This window comes from Rhineura floridana, chromosome 3 (assembly GCF_030035675.1).
Source record: "Rhineura floridana isolate rRhiFlo1 chromosome 3, rRhiFlo1.hap2, whole genome shotgun sequence".
NCBI classification, from domain to species: Eukaryota; Metazoa; Chordata; class Lepidosauria; order Squamata; family Rhineuridae; genus Rhineura; species Rhineura floridana.
Genome location: NC_084482.1, coordinates 62,224,016 through 62,244,342, shown reverse-complemented (window position 1 = coordinate 62,244,342; position 20,327 = coordinate 62,224,016). Strand labels below are relative to the sequence as shown.

The 20,327-nt window shown below is 42.9% G+C and overlaps 1 protein-coding gene across 9 annotated transcripts in view; it reads left to right on the top strand.

Moving 5' to 3' along the window:
• The first annotated feature begins 8,358 nt into the window (after positions 1 to 8,358).
• RNF157 (ring finger protein 157) overlaps positions 8,359 to 20,327 on the top strand; it is a 132,646-nt gene continuing 120,677 nt past the window's right edge. For 2 of the 9 annotated variants that reach the window (XM_061616279.1, XM_061616278.1), the window contains exon 1: positions 18,745 to 19,666. In XM_061616279.1, coding sequence (XP_061472263.1) covers positions 19,579 to 19,666 — 88 coding nt within the window. In that variant the 5' untranslated portion in view covers positions 18,745 to 19,578. Of the gene's footprint in view, positions 8,425 to 18,257; positions 18,362 to 18,742; positions 19,667 to 19,724; positions 19,782 to 19,830; positions 20,080 to 20,327 lie in introns of those variants that run through there. The other 7 variants (XM_061616283.1, XM_061616280.1, XM_061616285.1 and 4 more) reach the window with 7 other exon arrangements.

Here is a 20,327-nt window from a genome sequence, read left to right as displayed (position 1 = left end):
AAACGCTTTTTGAAAGTCTAAGTACACTATGTCCACTGGATCACCTCTATCTATATGCTTGTTGACACTCTCAAAGAATTCTAATAGGTTACTGAGACAGGACTTTCCCTTGCAGAAGCCATGCTGGCTCTGCTTCAGCAAGGCTTGTTCTTCTATGTGCTTAGTTAATCTAGCTTTAATAATACTTTCTACCAGTTTTCCAGGGACAGAAGTTAAGCTAACTGTCCTGTAATTTCCGGGATCCCCTCTGGATCCCTTTTTGAAGATTGGCGTTACATTTGCCACTTTCCAGTCCTCAGGCACGGAGGAGGACCCAAGGGACAAGTTACATATTTTAGTTAGCAGATCAGCAATTTCACATTTGAGTTCTTTGAGAACTCTCAGGTGGATGCCATCCGGGCCCGGTGATTTGTCAGTTTTTATATTGTTCCTATATGAGAATAGGTAGCACTGCTCATATTAGAGAAAGGGGGAGTTTCTTCCCTTTGTGAAGCCTCTTTCACTATTGGTTGTAGAAGGGTACAGGGAGATGATGTGGCTGAAATGGGCAGGGTCAGTGGTTTGTGGATTTCATAAAGGGCCCTCCTCATTCACTTCCACCACCACCCCATTTGACCAGTGCCGCGCTGTCCTTTCAGATACCCTTGTCTCAAACTGTATTGTTTGATCTTTTTAATACATAACTTCATTATGTCAGCATTTAACAAGGGCTTTGCAGTGACAGTAATTACTGTGTAATTTTTATGAATTGCATGTGGTTTTGTGTAAAATGAGTTTTTCTTATGGTGTATTTTTGTTGTTGTTATATGCCTCCAAGTCGACTGTGACTTATGGCGACCCTATGAATCAGTGACCTCCAAGAGCATCTGTCATTAACCACCCTGTTCAGATCTTGTAAGTTCAGATCTGTGGCTTCCTTTATGGAATCAATCCATCTCTTGTTTGGCTTTCCTCTTTTTCTACTCCCTTCTGTTTTTCCAAGCATTATTGTCTTTTCTAATGAATCATGTCTTCTCACTATGTGTCCAAAGTATGATAACCTCAGTTTCATCATTTTAGCTTCTAGTGATAGTTCTGGTTTAATTTGTTCTAACACTCAATTATTTGTCTTTTTTGCAGTCCATGGTATGCGCAAAGCTCTCCTCCAGCACCACATTTCAAATGAGTTGATTTTTCTCTTATCCGCTCAGACCTTGCATTATAGCTCCTAATTGCTTTTGCTACATCACTTCTCACTATTAAAGCAACCCTGTTTCTTCTTAATTTCTCATTTCCTGCATAATATATTTTGTAGTTGCCTGATTGGAAATGTCCCATTCCCGTCCATTTTAGTTCGCTCACACCAAGTATTGTAATGTTGATACGTTCCATTTCTTGCTTGACAATTTCTAACTTTCCCTGGTTCATGCTTCTCACATTCCATGTTCCTATTGTGTGTCGTACAACTCCGGACTCTCCTTTTGCATCTGTGCGCATCAGCCTCTTATCTTCCTTTTGGCTTTGACCCAGCTGCGTCATTAGTCACAGCGCTACTCGTCTTTTGTTCTTCCCCAGTAGCTCGGTGAGTGCCTTCTGACCTGGGGGTCTCATCTTCTAGCACTATCTCATGTTGCATTTGGGATACTCTGTTCATAGGGTTTTCGTGGTAAGAGATATTCAGAGGTGGTTTACCATTGCCTTCCTCTGAGTCTGGATGCATCTTAGTCTGGTGTCTCAGCTTTGACCATTCCGCCTTGGGTGCCCCTGCTAGGAGTCTAGCCTCTTGGTCTAGACTCCTGACGGCATTGCTCTTAGCTTCTTCAACACTCTGAAACCCCCTCACCAAGTTAAGGTGTGTATCCGAAGAGGAGGTAGTGTATTTTTACGTACACTTATGTTCTTATATAAGTTGTTAAGTTGCTTGGAGACCTTTTGTGTAACAAGTGACTAACAAGTTAAAATAACAACAACAACAATAACAATTATTATTTTTTTACAACTTGTGAGCCTTTAATAATAATAATAATAATAATAAACTTTCTAATTAATTCAGACCTCTGTTATTCACCTATAGAAGTTTCTCCCATCCATTATCTCCCCTCCCATGCCCGCCTGCCTGCCCATGTCAGTGTCATATTACATGCCCGGGTTGTAACTCTTGCCATCCTGATAACTGAAATTGAAGTTGCCAACTTTTTTTCCCCTGTCACAGCTCCTGCGCCTCCTCTGACAGAAGAAATTAAGCAGGTGTCATCTGTCTTCACAGGGAGGCACAGCAACAATAATATGCACCACAAGAGTTCTGTCAAGAACAACAGTGGCAACCCTAACTAGTCTTCAAGATTATGGATGGATGGGTGGGTGGGAGGGTGGGAGGGTGGGAGAAGGGTGGGCAGTGGAAACAGACCACCTCACTCACTTCTGTTCATTTTCTCTCTTTTACACATGTCTTCTGTCCAGTTGAGTAACTCTTGTGCTACGGAACATTCACTGCTCTCTAACCCGCCAAATGATTGGGACTAATTTACAAAACTCTTCCGCCCTTTCCATCATGGCCATCCGTTTTGACTGAAATGATTTCCTACTGCTGTGACCAGCAGAACTAGGGGGTGATACAAATTCATATATTACTTTGCTTTGGCTTTTAAATTCCCCGCCATCTGGCACCCCCTGCTGCCAAGAAGTTTAAATGCAGGGAATGGCTCTTAAGCTGCCAGTGCTTTCTTCTAAAATGCCCAAAGGAGCCCTTGGAAATAAAGGGTTCTAGGAAATTGTGAAATTATGGTTTAGCAAACTATGAATGGAATTATCAGTGTGTTTATTGCATAGTTTCTCCTGTTACCACTTGGAACATAATAAATTGCCTTATACCAAGTCAGATCATCGGTCCATTTAGCTCAGTGTTGTCTACACTGACTACAAGCAGTTCTTGAAACAGAGACATTCCCAGCCCTACCTGGAGATATCAGGGACTGAACCTCCTGCATGCAAAGCACATACTGTTCCACTGAGCTATGACCCCCTTCCCCAATAAAACTGGCTGAAGAAGACCTTGCCTTGAAGTTGGTTTATAGTTCTCAGCTGGAACTGGGAACATAGGAAACTGCCTCATACTGAATCAGACCACTGGTCCATTTAGCTCAGAAATGTCCACAGCATTAGACATGGGCTCTCCAAGGTTTCAGACAAGGTGCATTGCTGGCCCTACTGGAAGATGCTGGGGATTGGCCAGAGCTTGGAAAAGTTACTTTTTAAAAAACTACAGTTTCCATCAGCCCCAGCCAGCATGGCCACTGGATTGGGCTGATGGGAGTTATAGTTCAAAAAAATAACTTTTCCAAGCTCTGGGATTGCCCCTGGGCCTTTCTGCATGCAAATCATGCGCTCTACCACTGAGCTATGACTCTTCCCCACTTAGGAAATCTAATAGTTAACATGTAATTTCTAAAAAACATCCTACTTATAATATCAGTGGTAATTAAAGGTTCACATGTTAAATGGTACTTTGACAATACAATATATACAACAAGAAAAAAGAAGCAAGGGACTGAATTTAATTAAAACAGTCATGCGTAGCACAATCCTATCCATGTTGTATCAGAAGTTCTAAAGATTTTGTAGAGAATAATTCCCAGGCAAGTATGCATGGGATTTCAGTCTTATTCTAATCTGAGAGATCATTCCCAGTTAAATGTATACTTTTAACCATCTGGAAATACAGGACATTTATGGGATCGTGGATTAACTGCACCTATTAATAACAGTTATAAGAATTAATGAGTGTGGAGGTGCCAAGTGCTGGGTCAGAAAAGGCTTCCTCTGGTAGTTGTTGTTCTGAATATTCACAGGATCAAGGCCCTAGCCACACACTGGGGCAAACTAGACATGGCTTACCAGCTGAAATATTTATGCCAAGAACAAAAGATGAAGACAAGCTCCAGGTGAACCCAAATCAGCAAGTAAGGTTCATCTGGAGCAAGACGTAAGCTGTTTAAAGGCTTTCACCAAAGGTGAAATGGCAAGGTAAAGGAAGGCATAGGCTAGAGACAAAAGCCTAATTAAAAAAAAAACCTGGGGCAGATGCAAGATTCAGTAGGGGAAAGACACAAGAAACAAACAGACAGAGCAACCCTTTGCATGTTTACCAAGAAAGACATAAGCCCCGCTGTGTTCCAGCAGGGCTTAGTCCCAGGCAGGTGTGCATAGCAGAAGTGTAGTAGTAGACTTTGAAGTCCCATAGGCATGCCTCCAAGGAGAATGCAAAAATGCATTCAGCTGATTGATACCCACACACCAAAGAGCAGCAGTACATATCATAATAATGTCCATTTTATTAACATCAGAATAATGGGAAAGGGTGGTGAAGTTATAAGCATGCTTGGGTTCACATCCCTCATCAGCCATGAAGTCCATTCTGGGCCAGTCTGAGCCTAGCTTAGCTAATAAAGAGGTAACGTGCTAGGCCAAATATGTCCTCCATCTCCATAAAGTTATAACACTGGCAAACACTGCTCCAGCAGATGCTGTAATTGCACCTGGTATGGAAAAGTGCCAGAGCTGCACTACCCCATGTTCCTGGTCCACTACTTCACTGGTGCTTAGAACTGCAGTCTGACTGGTTGCTTCATTAAGGGCTGCAGATTGCCTGAGAGTACTTATACTTAGAAAGAAGGAGCCTGGCTTTGTGGGGAGGGGGCGTTGTTCAAACTGGCAATACTCTTGTATCAGGGCCTCTCACTGGTAGTAGTATAGTGGCAAATTCAAAAGTGCAGGGTCTCTTCATGATAGTCACAGCCACCACCATCCCTTTATTTTGCTGCTGGGTTGAGAATTAGATCCTTGTTAATGCCTTCTCCCACAACAGATGTCCCTAGGAGTCAATAAGCATGAAAGGGAAGTGTGTTAGCTACTGAAAAGAGTCTTCTCAGTGGCTGACTCGCCTCCTTTCACTCTGATTGGCTCCAGTCGGCAGGAAAGGATAAACAAGTATGTTAGAAGACTTCTCAGTGGCTAATAGACTCCCCTTTCATGTTGATTAACCCATAGGATGCTGGAGACCCAGCTCCCAAAAAAGTAAGGAGTTTAACACCCCCTGAGACCCCAGATGACTACACCCCTGCTCATTGGTCTCAACCAACAGCTAATATTATGAAGTAGAATAAATAAAAGTTAATCAGATGCAGGATGCTTGTTTGGAGCTCTCACATATGTGACACTCTTTCAGTGTCAGTTTTGGGCAAGGAGGTAAGTTAATCAACTCCACAACCCTCTCCTGGGAAAGACGGCTAAGAGGGTTGTGCAGAATAGCTGCAGACATTTCTGGATGAGACTAATTATTTCATTCCAGTCTGGGTTCAATCCTGGGTTTGGGGCCAAATCAGCCTTGGTCTCCCTGATAGATGACCTTTATAGAGAGAAGGACAGAGGGAATGCAACTCTGCTCCTCATTCTTGATCTCTCAGCAGCTTTTGATACAAATGGCCATGGTATCCTTCCAGAATGGCTCTGCGGAATGGGCACTGGTCACTCTGTGTTGCAGTGGCTCCGTTCATAACTGCAGCGTCATGTCCAGAGAGTAGTATTGAGAGAATGCTTCTTGGTCCCCTGGTGCTTACACTATGGAGTGCCCAGGACACTATCTTGTCCCCAATACTATTCAACATCTATATGAAATGGTTGGAGGTGGTTATCAGGAGTTGTGGAGCAAGGTGCCATCAGTACACTGATGATGCCTAGCTTTATTTCTCCATTACATCTGAATCAGGAGAAGCTGGGCAAGCCCTGGACTAGTGCCTGGAAATGCAGGGGAGAACTGAATTAGGGTCAGTAAACTGACCTTGAATCCTGGAAAGGCAGAGGCCTTGTGGGCAGGTGGTTCGGGAGATAGGTCAATTGCCTATCCTAGATGAGGTGCCTCACTCTGAAGGAGCAGGTACACAGCCTTGGGGTACTCCTTGATCCATCTTTGTCACGAGAGGCTCAAGTGAGCTCTCTGGCTAGAAGGACTATTTGCCAGCTTCAGCTGGCACACCAACTGTGACCATTCCTGGATTATGATACCCTGACCAAAGTGGTTCATCTCTTGGTAACCTCAAGATTTGATTACTGTAACATGCTTTATGTGGGGCTGCCCTTGTATCTGGTCCAGAAGCTGCAACTAGTGCAGAATCCAGTGGCCAGTCTGCTTATATCAGCAGATTACTGGCAACATGTTACCACACTGCTGAAAGAGCTGCACTGGTTGCCAATTTGCTACCGGCCCAGGTTCAAGGTAATTGTGTTAATTCACAAAGCCCTAAACAATGTCAGCCAAAAGTACCTTAAGGACCACCTGACTCCCTATGTTCCATCTTGATTACTGAGATCTTCTGATGGGGCACTTTTGGTGGTTCCCCACACCCCTGAGGTTCAGTTCACCTCCACCAGGGACCAAGCCTTTAGTGTGGCAAACTGCCCTGTGGAACTCCCTACCAATAGAGGTTTGGCAGGAATCATCCCTCCTTTCTTTCAGGCATCTCTTGAAAGCTGAATTTTGTAGACAACCCTTTTAACATTATTCTCACCACCGCCACCATCAATGTGGTATTTATTGATGCTTTTATTGATATTTTTAATTATATTTTATTGGTTTTTAAATGTGTCTTTGTATGTTGTAAGCCGTCTTGATGTAATTCTGTGAAAAGTGTGGCTTATAAATACTTTAATAAATAAATAAACCCACTATGTTTTATCCAAGTGACACTATGCAGAAAAGATAGTGTGAAATGTTTTCAGTGATAATGGAGAAGTAAGGCAAGACTCAAGACAAGGGAGAAACAGGAAGTCAGAAGAACTTGGACAATCTGGTAGTGGATTTTACTTGCAGTTTATTTTTATGTGTGCATAGCCTGCTGAACCACTACCATAATAGCAAAACCTATCCTCCAAATTCAGCCAGCTACCATCCTAAGGGCATAAATAGTCACACACACAAAATGTAAACACTATAAGTGCTTAATAAATCTGGATATTTGAAGCTGTGCAGCTGACAGTGCTGGCACAGGTGAGCACTGACACATTTCGCAGGTACCACACAGCTACCTCACTAGCTTGCTTTCTGTAAAATGGATGTTGCAGCAGCAAATTTATGGTTATTAGAATATCTTTATCCATGTGCAAGATGCTTTGCAAAGCAGAAGAGGTCCCTGCCCTGAGGACCTTACAATCTCAAGTTTGACATGTTTGATAGGCAGGGATAAAACAGCAATACGTGACTGCTTCATCTGCACATGCTTAGGCTTTGTTACATTAGGGCAGAGTGTGAGAACTGGAGAGACTGCGCTGAAGGATAAATGAAAAAACTGGGCTTTGAAGGAAGTATGAGAGGTGGCATCACACAGGTGTTGTGGGAGCCAGTGGAGTGATTTGGTGTTTGGGGCTCAGACACTACTACTTCTTTATATTCACTCTGCAGTTTTGGGCAAACCATTTGTTACCATTTAACACAGCACTCTCCTTCTAAAAGTGGTCAGTCAAATGTTCCTGGAAAGCTTAGGAGCAGGACACATGAAGGTCACAGCCCCTTCTTCTTCTCACCAGCAGAGGGATGAATTGAGAATTCAGAGGGATGCTTAATATGAAGAGTTTACATAGGTAGAGCTGGAACTGAGAAGCCCTTTGGGTAGGTGGAGATGAAGAAAGGTATAGCAGGAATGGCTTAGCTACAGAAAGTGTGATCTGTAATTCCCACTTTTTGGAGGCACCAGCTGCCTCTGATAAATTTTGTGATTGAGCTGGCAGAGTCTTTACTTCTTTCAAAATCAAACAATCCATCTACAGAATCCAACACATGGCCTGTATTTGAGGAGAATTGGTGAGCTGTGAAAATTACACTGTGTTGAGAGTGTAAGAGAGTGAACAAGATCCAAGGTCTCTGTTTTGCATTTAAAAATACCTGGAGGATCAGGCTCCTCTTTTGTCATTTTGTACCACTCTGCTGCAGTGTGGAATAAAATACACTGCTGCAGTAACAGCAAGTGCACTGTAAAACACTAGCGTTGCACATAATGGCCTGTGCTTCATGGATATTTGCAAGCATAACATTGAGTTATTGCCTGCACCAGAAGGATTCTGCAGCCTGTTTCATGATGTTATAACAGACTCCAACCAAACAGGCTGGCTTTGTTTCTCCCTTGATTCACCATTTGTATTTAGCTGGGGATTTTATCAACTAGCCATGTTTCCAAATGATATAGCAAGACACTTTCTTCCCACCTTAATATTTCAGAATAAATTATGCAAAATGTTGTATCCATTTGCATAATTTATTCTGGTTGCAGTCTTTGTGATTTGCAAGATTTTCAGTGTCTAGCACAATTGGAGGTAGGAGGGAGTATGGAAGGAGAGGCAAAGGCAGAACTAAGATTTATGCAGAGAAATCTCTGCATAGGCAGCACTCTTTTACACGTAAGTACATCTCTACCCATTGATGTGCAGTAGCCTCAGACACACTAACAGGGTAGTCCTTTGCAGGTCTACTCAGAAGAAACTCCACTGAACTCATTGTGACTTATTGCCAAGAGTGTGTATAGGATTGTAGCCAAAGTCAGCATTGGATTCAACTACTCATGACAATTAATAGATTTTCGGCCAAACTCACCTTAGTTTCTTAAGCAGACACTACTTGTATTTTTCCATACTTTCCTCTGTGAACTAGAAACATGGTTTTTGAAAACAAATTTAACACTGTGCCATGGTTAAATCTTACCAAGGTCTTGGATGATTGGATGTCACAGAAAATAGAACCACTGTTCCTTCAATAGTTGCACAGAAGAGGGATTTTAGCAGTGACGATTTTTCATCTCATGTAAGGTTGCACAGGCACTAAAATTTAATTCTCCTTTTTCAGTGTGTAGCAGCCATGTCTTATATTGCATAATTTCACATTACCTTTAATTAAAAGGCTTATGGCTGGGAGGGTGGATATTGTATTTCCTCCTAGGCCAGGGATCAGTAACAGATTCAGAATGTATTTAAAGCAGGGGTGGGGAGCAGGTGGTCCTCCAGATGTTGGATTCTCATTCCCATCAGCCGCAACCTGCACAGCTAATGGTCTGGAATTATGAGAATTATAGTCCAGCAGATTCTATAGGGCCACAGGCTCCCCACCCCTCCTTTAAAATGACTGTGTTTATTTTACGGAACACAACTACCTCATTAAACAACAGGATTCTTCCAAGCTCCGACTGTGCTGACCATCTTCCCAGTTTCTAGCCTTGTGACTTGTACCTCCTTTGCTGGAGTGGAGGCCCTCTGGGGGTTGACCTTACAATAGCTGTACCACTATCCTCTCTATAACAGGCAGTGCAATGATCAACCACACCTAGGCACATACCTCTGTCGTAGTTTGATGGGATGTAAAAAAACCCAACAAAATATGTGGGCAATAAGTACTGCTGTCACTTCAAGCTGCCATTAATACTTAAGGCTGAAAAGGACTGAAAATGTCATTCTCCTATGGTGAAACTGCCCACCCTTCTCTTCCCCCCCACCTCCCATGTCCTTTGATGTTCCATGTGGACAGTCTTCCATGTCAGATAAGATAAGGATGGAAACTTTGAGTTGCACAAAATTCATCAGATATTTCTGTGGTAAAATGCAAGCGAATAGAACGATGTGTCTTGAGATCGAGTAGCTCAGCTGTCAACCAGCCCCAAGATTTGCATATCCAAACAGCCTCCTGAAGCTTTGCATAGATGTAAGGTTTCCCACTGAATGTTTAGCACTGCCAAAAGAGTATGTGTGTGTTTAAATAACCGAGTTTCCTATTTGGGCTTTAAGGTAGGAGAGGAAGGGGAAAGGAAATAAGTATCAGTAACACTATCCGCACAATCTTATACAGAAGGAGGTCCCATTGAGTTCAATGGGACTTTCTCTTAGGTTAGCAGGTATAGGATTGCAGCCTAAATAAATAAAATGTATGCTTAATAATTGTCATCAAGTGCTATTGCTGGGAAGCCTGCTCCCTGCCTGGTTTTCCTTCTTTATAGCTCCTACTCCAGATTCTCTTCAAAAACATGTTTGTTTTACAAATGAAATTCTACCTGTGAAACACAAAAATTGCATACCATTGCAATGTGATCCTTTCCTGTCTCAAGATATATTTTTTCAAGGATTTCTTACTACCCTTCTATTGCCTTCCACCAGTACCTAGTAGCATCCCACCACCTCTGTTAGCTAAAAAATTAAAAGGTACTTGCATTCTTTTTGAGACATTGCAAAGCAGTTCATTTAGTGCTACTGGGATAAATGGTGTCAGTAATATGTGAGAAAGATTACCTTTATGTTTATTACCTATGTAGATATTGCTGTATAAGGGCCCCTCCAGACATCTTTATTTTGCATTCATGATTACAGTATTGGTGCTCATGATGTTATCCGGCCAGTTATATACTCTCATGCCTTCAGAACCATTTGTGCCTGCAAAAGTTCTGGGGTGGAAGTACTGCTTTGTTTCCAATCTGTGCATGACTGTAGCTTTCTGCTGAAATCCTGGAACTGTTCATATTGCAAGTGTCCTGGTTGGTTGTTTTTTGTCCTGCTTTTGTTGTGCTATAGTACAAGCATGCTTCTCCAGACAGCAATAATGCAGTACCGTGAAGCATTGCAAAACAACTAATAATGCAGAGTGATTTACTCCAGTATAAATCCACCACTATTGTGTTATTTATTATTGCATCAGTGACATGTTACAGAATATTCCTGCAAAGAAACACCAGTCTGGTGGAGCCATAAGAAGATTATACCTTTGTTTATTGCATACCCAAAGTAAGAGGTCCCCTTTAATGAGTGCCTCCAAGGATGTAGAGTGTTTTTCCTTCAGTCACACATACTTGCAATGCAGTACCACACGAGTAATTCCATGACCACCGCTACTAGTAAACAAAGAATGCCACTGATTATCTTCCCACCCCCTTTCTTACCAGCAGTGATATGATGGGGAAGAAAAAGTGGTGCAGCAGTTGGTGGATAGGGGCAGAGGACATTTTGCCGAGGATCCCCTAAAGCTTGGCAGAACCTCTTGGAGGTGGGTGGGACTTCTGGTGAAGAATACTGTGTAACTCAAAAGCTTACATGCCTAACCTTTATCAATAGATGTTGGATTAATGCAATATATCGTATCAAATGTTTTCTGAGAGTTTTGCCAGTGCATCTTGCTGCACATTTCTTTACCATGTTTATACTTGGAGGCAAGTCTCACTGAATTACTCCCAGGTAAATGTGATAGGATTTTAGTCTCAAGCTAGTATAGCTGAGATAATCAAATTGCACTGTTAGCCTGTACCCAAACTACATTGCCACTAATTTCTCTGTGCTTTAAGCCAACTCTGCAACGCCTTTGGGCATCATCTGTTCCCATCTTGGCAGCACAGGAAGCAACAGACACAAATTCTTAAATGTTTCTAATGTGTAATTCCTGGTTCTTTTAGGCAGCATCTGTTGCTTGCTGAGCACTCACAGCAAGAAAAATGAGAAAAATGGTTGCTAAAGAATTGAGATTTTTCATAATCCCAATTTCTTCCAAAGCTGTTTGCATAACTTGTTACGTGCTCACATCCATGTAAGCTAGTGTTTTTTTTAAAGGGAGCATCTTTATTTGTACAGCTTCAAGTACCCTTGTGAAGCAATTGGATGCAATTGCAATATCAACCATAACTTATTTAGCATTCCACATACAAGGTGCTGTACCAACTCATATAGTCTTATAATTCAGGGAGTGCTTCAGACCACATGGGACAATTTCTCAGGTGCACGTGTCGTGTACCCATGCTTGGTCAACTCAGTGGCTCTGTGTGCAGATTATTTATCTGAGCCACCTTTACCCTGCTCTTCATTAAAATCAATCCCAAAATGGGTTATAAGATGGAGAACTCATCAGACATGCTCAACCATGAAACAAATTTTTAAAAACTAATCAAAAACCACCACAACAAATCAAAAAGTGCTATAAGAGCTTAAGTAGGTATACAGGCTATGAACAAACTGATTCCACATAATTCTGTATCTTAAATGAGGGTGATGAAATAGAAGATTTTGTTGAATACTCTCTGGAGGGTAGGTGGAATTCTCCAACAGTTTGGGGATGGCTGAAATATAAAAATCTCACAAAAGTGTGACTTGGTTAAAAGTAAATGAAATTATTTTACTCATATTGGTGGACAAAGGAAGCAAAGGGTTAAGAAATGAAGACTGGAAGTAGGGGCCAAGCCCCTTTCTTCTTTCAACAATATTTAACAATTAGTGATTTAGAACTGGATCCATAGCTGCACCAAATTTATTGGGGGGGGGAGATTTAACTGAATATTATTTTGAGGTGTGTGTGTGAAATTCTCCAACAGTTTGGAGGGAGCCGAAAAAATATTTTCAACAATTTACCAGAAAATTATATTCTGGGGAATTATGGCCTATCCCTAGATGTCAAAGATTGAAATCCCTTTGCTCAAAAAACAAAAGACTGTTTGACCTGTGCTGATAAAATGGCTATAGTTGTTTTGAGGTATAAATAAATGACCACAACAAATGCTGACATCACCACCTGGCACACTTGGGCAGCTGACAAGGCCCCAATGTTTTGAAAGGGCCCAGCATTTTTCTAACCCGGTGCTTCTAGTAGATGAGTCAAGCTACAATTTAAATTTCCCACAATATCTCCAGCGCAGCATTACTCTGAGGTATTGTAGGGAATTTAAATGGCAGCTCTCAAACATCTGCTGTCTGCCTACTTACCAATGTCATGAGAGTTCACTGAGAGGAAGGGGCCAACCAGAGGGTGGTGTACTTTATTCAAGAACTCCTTAAACCTAGAGCTGGCCTTGCTGAGTTCAATGGGACTTGCTCTCAGCGAGGTGTATAGAACTGCAGGCTGAATCTGTCTTCTAGAATGATTGGTAATCTCATACCCATTGGTGTCAGTAGGAGTATACCTGCTAGTAAAGCAAGCGCATAAGACTTCCAGGGTCATCCAAGGCCGATTCCTATAAAGAATGAGAAAAGCGCAATCTCCTTCCATTGATGCTTTAAGTGAGAAAATAAAGGCTATTGTAGTTTTTTCAATAAGGCCTCGCTAACTGGCAACATGATGTGACAAACATGACAGACAGTTCAATTTTTAAAAAAAGATCAGAGAAACTAAAACATCTCTTTGCTGACTTTTTTCTTTTCTTTTAACAGCAGCTATATGGCTGATTTTACATCTGGTTCAATGTGTGTACACAATCCAATTATCACCTTGAGGCTGCAATTACTCTTTGAAAGTAAGGGCCATTGAATTCAATAGGCATTTACTTCTGAGTAAAGATTAGCTGCAAAGCAATCTGTACAAACATTCATTTGCATTCAGGAATAGCTTTACCTCTGAGTTTAAAAAATAAAATTAATGTTGCCCAGCACATGACCAGAGAGAGATCTTGATTCATTGTTAAAGCTAAGCAAGTCTCAGCATGGTGCGTATATGTGGCTGGGAGAGTGCTACCTAGCAGCCCTGCTGAAAGTTGCTCTGAAGTTCCTGAACAAAGAGCAGGATTAAAGTAAAATAAAATATGAATAGCTGATGATGATGTTACCCTTGTGAAAGCTGCACTTGCTGTGACAAGCAGATTGCTATTCTAGTCTGCCTACCAGCCTTCCTAAATGGCCAGAAAAAATCCCAAACTGTCCTGTCCTGTCTTGTCCCTTGTGCTTTGACAGCCGCTTCAGTGGGTAGGAGTGGTAAGCCATGGCTGGAGAAGGGAGCAGAAGAAGAACCATAGTTAAGGCTGCCACTTTTTTTTTTCTGTCAAGGCTATTATGCTTCTCCAAAAGCAGGCATCTATCAGGTTTTGTACAGCTGCCCTAAGATTCAACTATACTCATGCCAGATAGTTCCAAATTATTTATCAAACAATAGAGGTGACATTGAAATACACTGTTGAATTACTCAGAGGATGAACGTTAACAGAATGACTAAAATGTTACTTATTAATCTTCTTACAGTGGCAAAAAGCATATTGATATGTAGCTGTACAGACCATTAAGGAATGGCTACTAACAGTGCTTGAAGTGGTACAAAGAGATAAATGTTATTGATTTCAGTAGGTGTTGCCCTGGGCTCCTACTGAGAGGAAGGGCGGGATATAAATCAAATAATTAATAAATAAAATAATTTCAACTATTTATATACTGCTTAATACCCTTGTTATGGCTCAAACATAGCTCACAAAAGCAATTGACAATTTTCCTAATCTAATTTTGGTCAGAAAAGGCACCCATTCATTTTACATTGCAATCAGCATTGGGGCACAGAAAAGTTTAGTCTTTGAGGTTTATGTAATGTTGTGTTTGTAATACAAATGCCACTCTATGGCAGACAGAAATTCTATAGCTGAATATTCCTCTGGCTTGAGATGCAATAATGTAAATAAAGCAGGCAATGATTTTATAAGTGTCATGTGGCCGTTACAGGCACATGGAGCCTTTATTTAAAAGAAGGTAACAATTCTAAGGCAGCGGAAGAGTCCTGGTTGCCCATTAGTGCTTTTTAGCTGCACCAAGTTCTTATGGCAATCCAGATTTAAAACAGTAATGGGGGTGGGGTGGGGTGGGGAGACACTTTGTATGTGGATTGGTCACGTTGGCTTTATGCAGTCTCAGGTTAAAAAGATGGAACTGTTCCTGGATGCCCAGTTTCTTGGGTCTGGACATGAGAAGCATGTTTCGACTTTGAAATCATAAGAACATCCATACCAGATTAGAATACATGGAGCGGGCAGGGAAATAAATGTTATAATTAATTTGCTCCTCCTCTGCTTACTAACCAGGTAAAGTATCACTATGTGGTACTTTCATATGATGTATACAGAGTTCTGTGGCACATTGAATATATATTTCAAAGCCATCCTATGCAATTATGCATGCCTTACTGTGACATAGAGTATGCTAGTGGCGCTCACTAGTCAACTTTGCCTACTGCTGGGTTTTTTTAGTTGTGTTCCCCCCCCATTGTGTTTTTACTGTGAAAACTTCATAAACTACTTTTTAAATGAGAAAATATTTGATGACCACAAGATGGGAGTGGCTGTAGCTCAGTCATAGAGCATGCACTTTGCATGCAAAAAATCGCAGGTTCAATCCCTGTTTTGGTAGGATTGGGAAAACCTTGGAGGGCTGCCACTAGTGTAGACACTGAGCTGGATGGGCCAATCATTGTTCTTTCCTTGAGAACTGTATCTTCCAACCATGCTGGCTTTTGCTTTCTCAGTATTTATTCAGTTGGAAATGTGCATAGCTTTGGAGCCTGATCCTGTGTTTACTAGGATGTAAATGCCACCAGGGCTTCCCCGGAAGATGAATGTAAGGTTGTAGTTTTTTGCCACAGTCATACCCCACTTACTAGAGAGTCACTATAATCCCACTCTATTAAATGACACTTACTTCCTTATAAAGATTAAAGAGAAATTGGGGCGATAGTGTGTGAAAACACCTCACATTATTATTGTCCTGTAGATGTGAAAACGTAAATTCTTATCCACAGCAGAATGGTATAGAAATGGGCATTTCGAAGTCAGTATTTCTCTGGTAGGGCTTGCCACCAGGCCCCCATGGAATCTCAATTGCTGTGACACAGTGTTAATAAAACAAGTGTATCTCCTTGAATCATAAAATCATAGAGTTGGAAGGGGCCTATAAGGCCATCGAGTCCAACCCCCTGCTCAACACAGGAATCCAACGTAAAGCCTACCCAACAGGTGGCTGTCCACCTGCCTCTTGAATGCTTCTAGTGTTGGAGAGCCTACTACCTCCCTAAGTAATTGGTTCCATTGTCGTACTGCTCTAACAGTTAGGAAGTTTTTCCTGATGTTCAGCTGAAATCTGGCTTCCTGTAACTTGAGCTCATTATTCCGCATCCTGCATTCTGGGATGATCGAGAAGAAGATCCTGGCCCTCCTCTATGTGACAACCTTTCATGTACTTGAACAGTGCTATCATATCTCCCCTCAGTCTTCTCTTCTCCAGGCTAAACATGCCCAGTTCTTTCAATCTCTCCTCATAGGGTTTTGTTTCCAGCCCCGATAATCCTTGTTGCTCATTGCCCTCCTCTGAACCTGTTCCATTTTGTCTGCATCCTTCTTAAAGTGTGGTATTCAGAACTGGACTCAAGATGAGGCCTAACCAGTGCTGAATAGAGGGGAAGCAATACTTCACACGATTTGGAAACCATACTTCTGTTAATGCAGCCTAAAATAGCATTTGCCTTTTTTGCAGCCACATCACACTGTTGACTCCTATTCAGCTTGTGATCAACAACAATCCCAAGATCCTTCTTGCATGTAGTATTGCTGAGCCAAGTATCCCCCATCTTATAACTGTGCATTTGGTTTCTTTTTCCTAGGTGTAGAACTTTGCACTTATTCCTGTTACAATTTAATTCTGTTGTTTCCAGCCCAATGCTCCAGCCTATCAAGATCCCTTTGATTTTTTTTTCTGACTTCCAAGGTATTAGCTATCCCTCCCAATTTTGTATCATCTGCAAATTTGATAAGCATTCCCTGCACCTCCTCATCCAAATCATTAACAAAAATGTTGAAAAGCACTGGGCCCAGGACTGAGCACTGCAGTATCCCACTCATTACCTCCCCCTAGTTTGAGAAGGAACAATTGATAAACAGTCTTTGAGTAAGATTCTGTAGCCAACTGAGATCTACCTGATAGTTGTTCTATTCAGCCCACATTCAGCTAGCTTGCTAATCAGAATATCATGGGGCTTTGTCAAAAGCTTTGCTAAAGTCAATATTTATTTATTTATTTATTTATATCCCGCCCTTCCTTCCAGCAGAAGCCCAGGGTGGCAAACAAAAGCACTAAAAACACTTTAAAACATCATAAAAACAGACTTTAAAATACATTAAAAGAAAACATCTTTAAAAACATTTTTAAAAAAGCTTTGAAGATATCTTAAAAAACACAAATGGTTACTGTATTATGTCCATAGCATTCCCACAGTCTACCAGGGAGGTTACCCGATCAGAAAATGAGATAAAATTAGTCTGGCAGGATTTGTTCTTAATAACTCCTTGTTGGCTTCTAGTAATCATTGCATTGTTTTCAAGGTGTTTACAAATTGACGGCTTTATAATCTGCTCCAGGGATTGATGTCAGGCTGAATGGTCTGTAGTTTCCAGGTTCCTCCTTTTTGTTGTTGTGTAAATTTATATATTTGTTAACAGAGAATGCAGCGGTCTGAAATGCGTGTGTGCGTGTGTGCCAGTGTATGCGTTTACCTAAGAATGCAGGCTTTTACCCTGCATTGAGATCACTGAGATTTAAGACACAGTAAAATAATAAAAGCTTCTTTATTTATAGAAATACATAGTAGATAGAAACGCATACCTAGTTCTAACTAAGTTGGAGGTGCAACGTCCAAGCTTGGGAGTCCTCCTCATGGCTCAGGAGAGAGAGAGCAGAGACAAAGGTGTCTCCCCTCTCTCGGACAGTTGAAGAAGAGAAGGAAAGGGTGGAAGGAGGAGGGGCAGACAAGCTTCCCTAAGACATATCAGTCTAACGAATGAAGGAAGTCAGAGCGTCACAGGTAAAGGTAATCAAGCCTATCCATTTGGAGGACCCCAACTCTATCTCCTTTCTGGAACATAAACAAAGAACAAAACAGGAGTTGCTCTTGCCCAGCTTCCAACACTTTTTGCCCTTTTTGAAGATAGGGACAACGTTATCCCTCCTCGTCATCCGACACTTCACCTGTCCTCCACGATTTTGCAAGAATAATAGACAACCTTGAAGTAAGGTTGCGTCAGATACAGTAATGAGGAATCAGAACTGCAGCAGGATCTGGCCTACTTGGAGGCAGTCTGACTTCCATGAATTCTACCCCAATCCCAGTCAATATTGGATGTGTGGCCTCTCCGCCTATGCTTTTGGTAACTTTGAACTAAGACTCTGCCTTGGACCCTGATTTTTAATATCAGATCAACCCTGAAATGTCAAGCTCCCAACCTCTGAACTGTACACTAAGGATGCAATTTTAACTCCCCCTCCCCCTTTTACAGGGCTCCTGTGACAGGAAAAACTTAGCCTGCTTGTCGCCCTGCTGTCAATGGTGTAAGAGCCTGGCCAGATCAGTGGCCAGCTGCACTCTTAAGTACCCATATCAGAAGGCAAGTCAAGCTGAAATCAAGTGTGCCTTTTTGAATAAGTATGCATAGGACTGTGGTGCTTAGGGAAAAATCGTAACGGATTTTACTCAAAATGTCCCATTGAACAAAATGGGAGTTCTCACTGATGCCGCCCGACCAGGACGTTGGGGCGGAAGTCTAGAGGTCGACTAGGCAGGATGAGCAAGGCCCCGAAACACAGCGTGAGTAGTCTACCCCCTCAAGTACGCTAATTAATACGTATTGCCAAAGAAAGCGTGTCTGTGTGTAAGACCATTAAGTAAATTTCCTAACTGCACCACCACTGGCCTTATTTCAGAGCAAACAAGGATAGACAGTCTCGGGCTGTGACCCCCAGGCTAGCGAGCCTACTGCTCCCAATCGGAGCGGCCTGAGGCCTGGCGCAGCATCTTGAAAATAAACTAGGCTGCAATCCCATACACACTTATCTGAGAGTAAGTCCCAGTGAACCCAAAGGAGCAGACTCCTGAGGAGACATGTATCGGATTGCAGCCTTAGCCAAGTTTAACCAGCCTCTCCTGCGGAAAATGAAGGGAGGCAGGCGGGGTTAGTAGCCCCGCAAAACTTTCCCTCCCCATTTTGTTTTTTGATGGAGCAGGCAGGTCTGTGACTACTGAAGGCGCTTATTAAACACCGCCTTTTACTCCAGCAAAGCGTTCTGTCACGGTGAACTTGGGCAAGTGGCCGAAGGCGGCAACAGCAGCACTATCACCACCGCCTTTGCTGCTCCCCCTTTCCCCAGGCCACGTGCCAGGGAGTTGCTGGGGCCGCGAGCGGATCAAGCAGCAGCAGGAGGCGCCCCCGGCTGCTTTGCAGGCAACCTCCATTGGCTGAAGAGCAGAGCTGCCGCTAACGTCAAGGCAGCGCCCAGCTCCTTGCAAAGCTGCTACAGTGAGAGAGGGGATGCTGCTGCCGTCGCTGCTGAGGTTGCCTTCTACATTTGTAGCAGCGACCGCAGCCGCCAGCCTAAAGCTGGCAGTGCATGATGCGCGTAACCCCGGCTTCTTCCTCCAGCAATGGTCCATAAGGGATTCCTATTAGCTCAGCTCGTCTAAACTATCCCCAGGTTGATTAACTACTCCCGGGAAGGGGGAGAAAGAGATGGGGAGAGAGAAGAAGGGAGAATGGCTGTCTCTGTCCCCTGCTTGGTAGCAGCAGCAGTAGTAGCAGGCACCGCCACCCCCCTGGGGGCAGCAGCAGGCAAGTCAATGCGGCAGCTTCTCCAGTGAGGGACCAGCAGCGCAGTTGCAGGAGACAGCGGCTGACCTGTGCGCGCGCGCGCGCGCGCCTGTGTCCTCGCTTTCTGTCTCTCCTCACTTTGCAAAGGTGCAAGCTAGGAAGAACTCTCTCTTTTCTATCCCCCCCCTCGCCGGATGCCCTCTAATACTACGGTTGAAGCATGGGAGCGCTAACCAGCAGGCAGAACGCAGGAGTGGAAGAGGTGGATGTCCCGTCTAATTCCATCTACAGATATCCTCCTAAATCCGGTAAGGGGGGGGGAGAGAAATCTGGGAACTAGCAATGTGACAAGGGCTAGTTGAACTCCAGCCGGTAGCGAGGGAGCTCGCTTCAATTCGCTTTTGCACTGCCACTGGCTGACGGGTGGGTGAAAACGAAGACTTTCCGTCTTCCGCTCTTTTCCTCCCGCCTCCCCGATCGGCCGGCCCTGGAGCGTTCTACCTAACTGCTTCCTTGGTAACATTGGGGGCAGCTGATGAGTTTTCTGAGAGTTTGGTGCAAAAGAAGGGTGAACATCATCCATGCAAGTGGCTCGTGAAGATTTGACTGCTGAGAATGCGGGTTTCTTTCGCCTGGGTCGTCCTCCTTTAAAGGGTTGACGACAGTGGCATCGGAATTGAAATGGCAATAAATAGCAATATTCATGGCATTATGTTTGTTGGTAAAGAACCTTTAAAAAAAATCCTGCTTTTTTAAAAACCCCAATCCAATTATTTCAGTTCCTTTTGGCTAGCCTAGAACCTAAAACCTCGCCCTTGGTCTCTCTGTCCCCTTTCCCATCCTTTCTTGAGAAAACTCCCATTGTGGTCCTGAGTTCAGTTTTTCAGCAGATGTAAGAATTCCCGATACGAATAGCTATGTGCTCTGTGCCATCTCTTGATACGTGAGGAAGTGTGTGTGCGTGCCTTT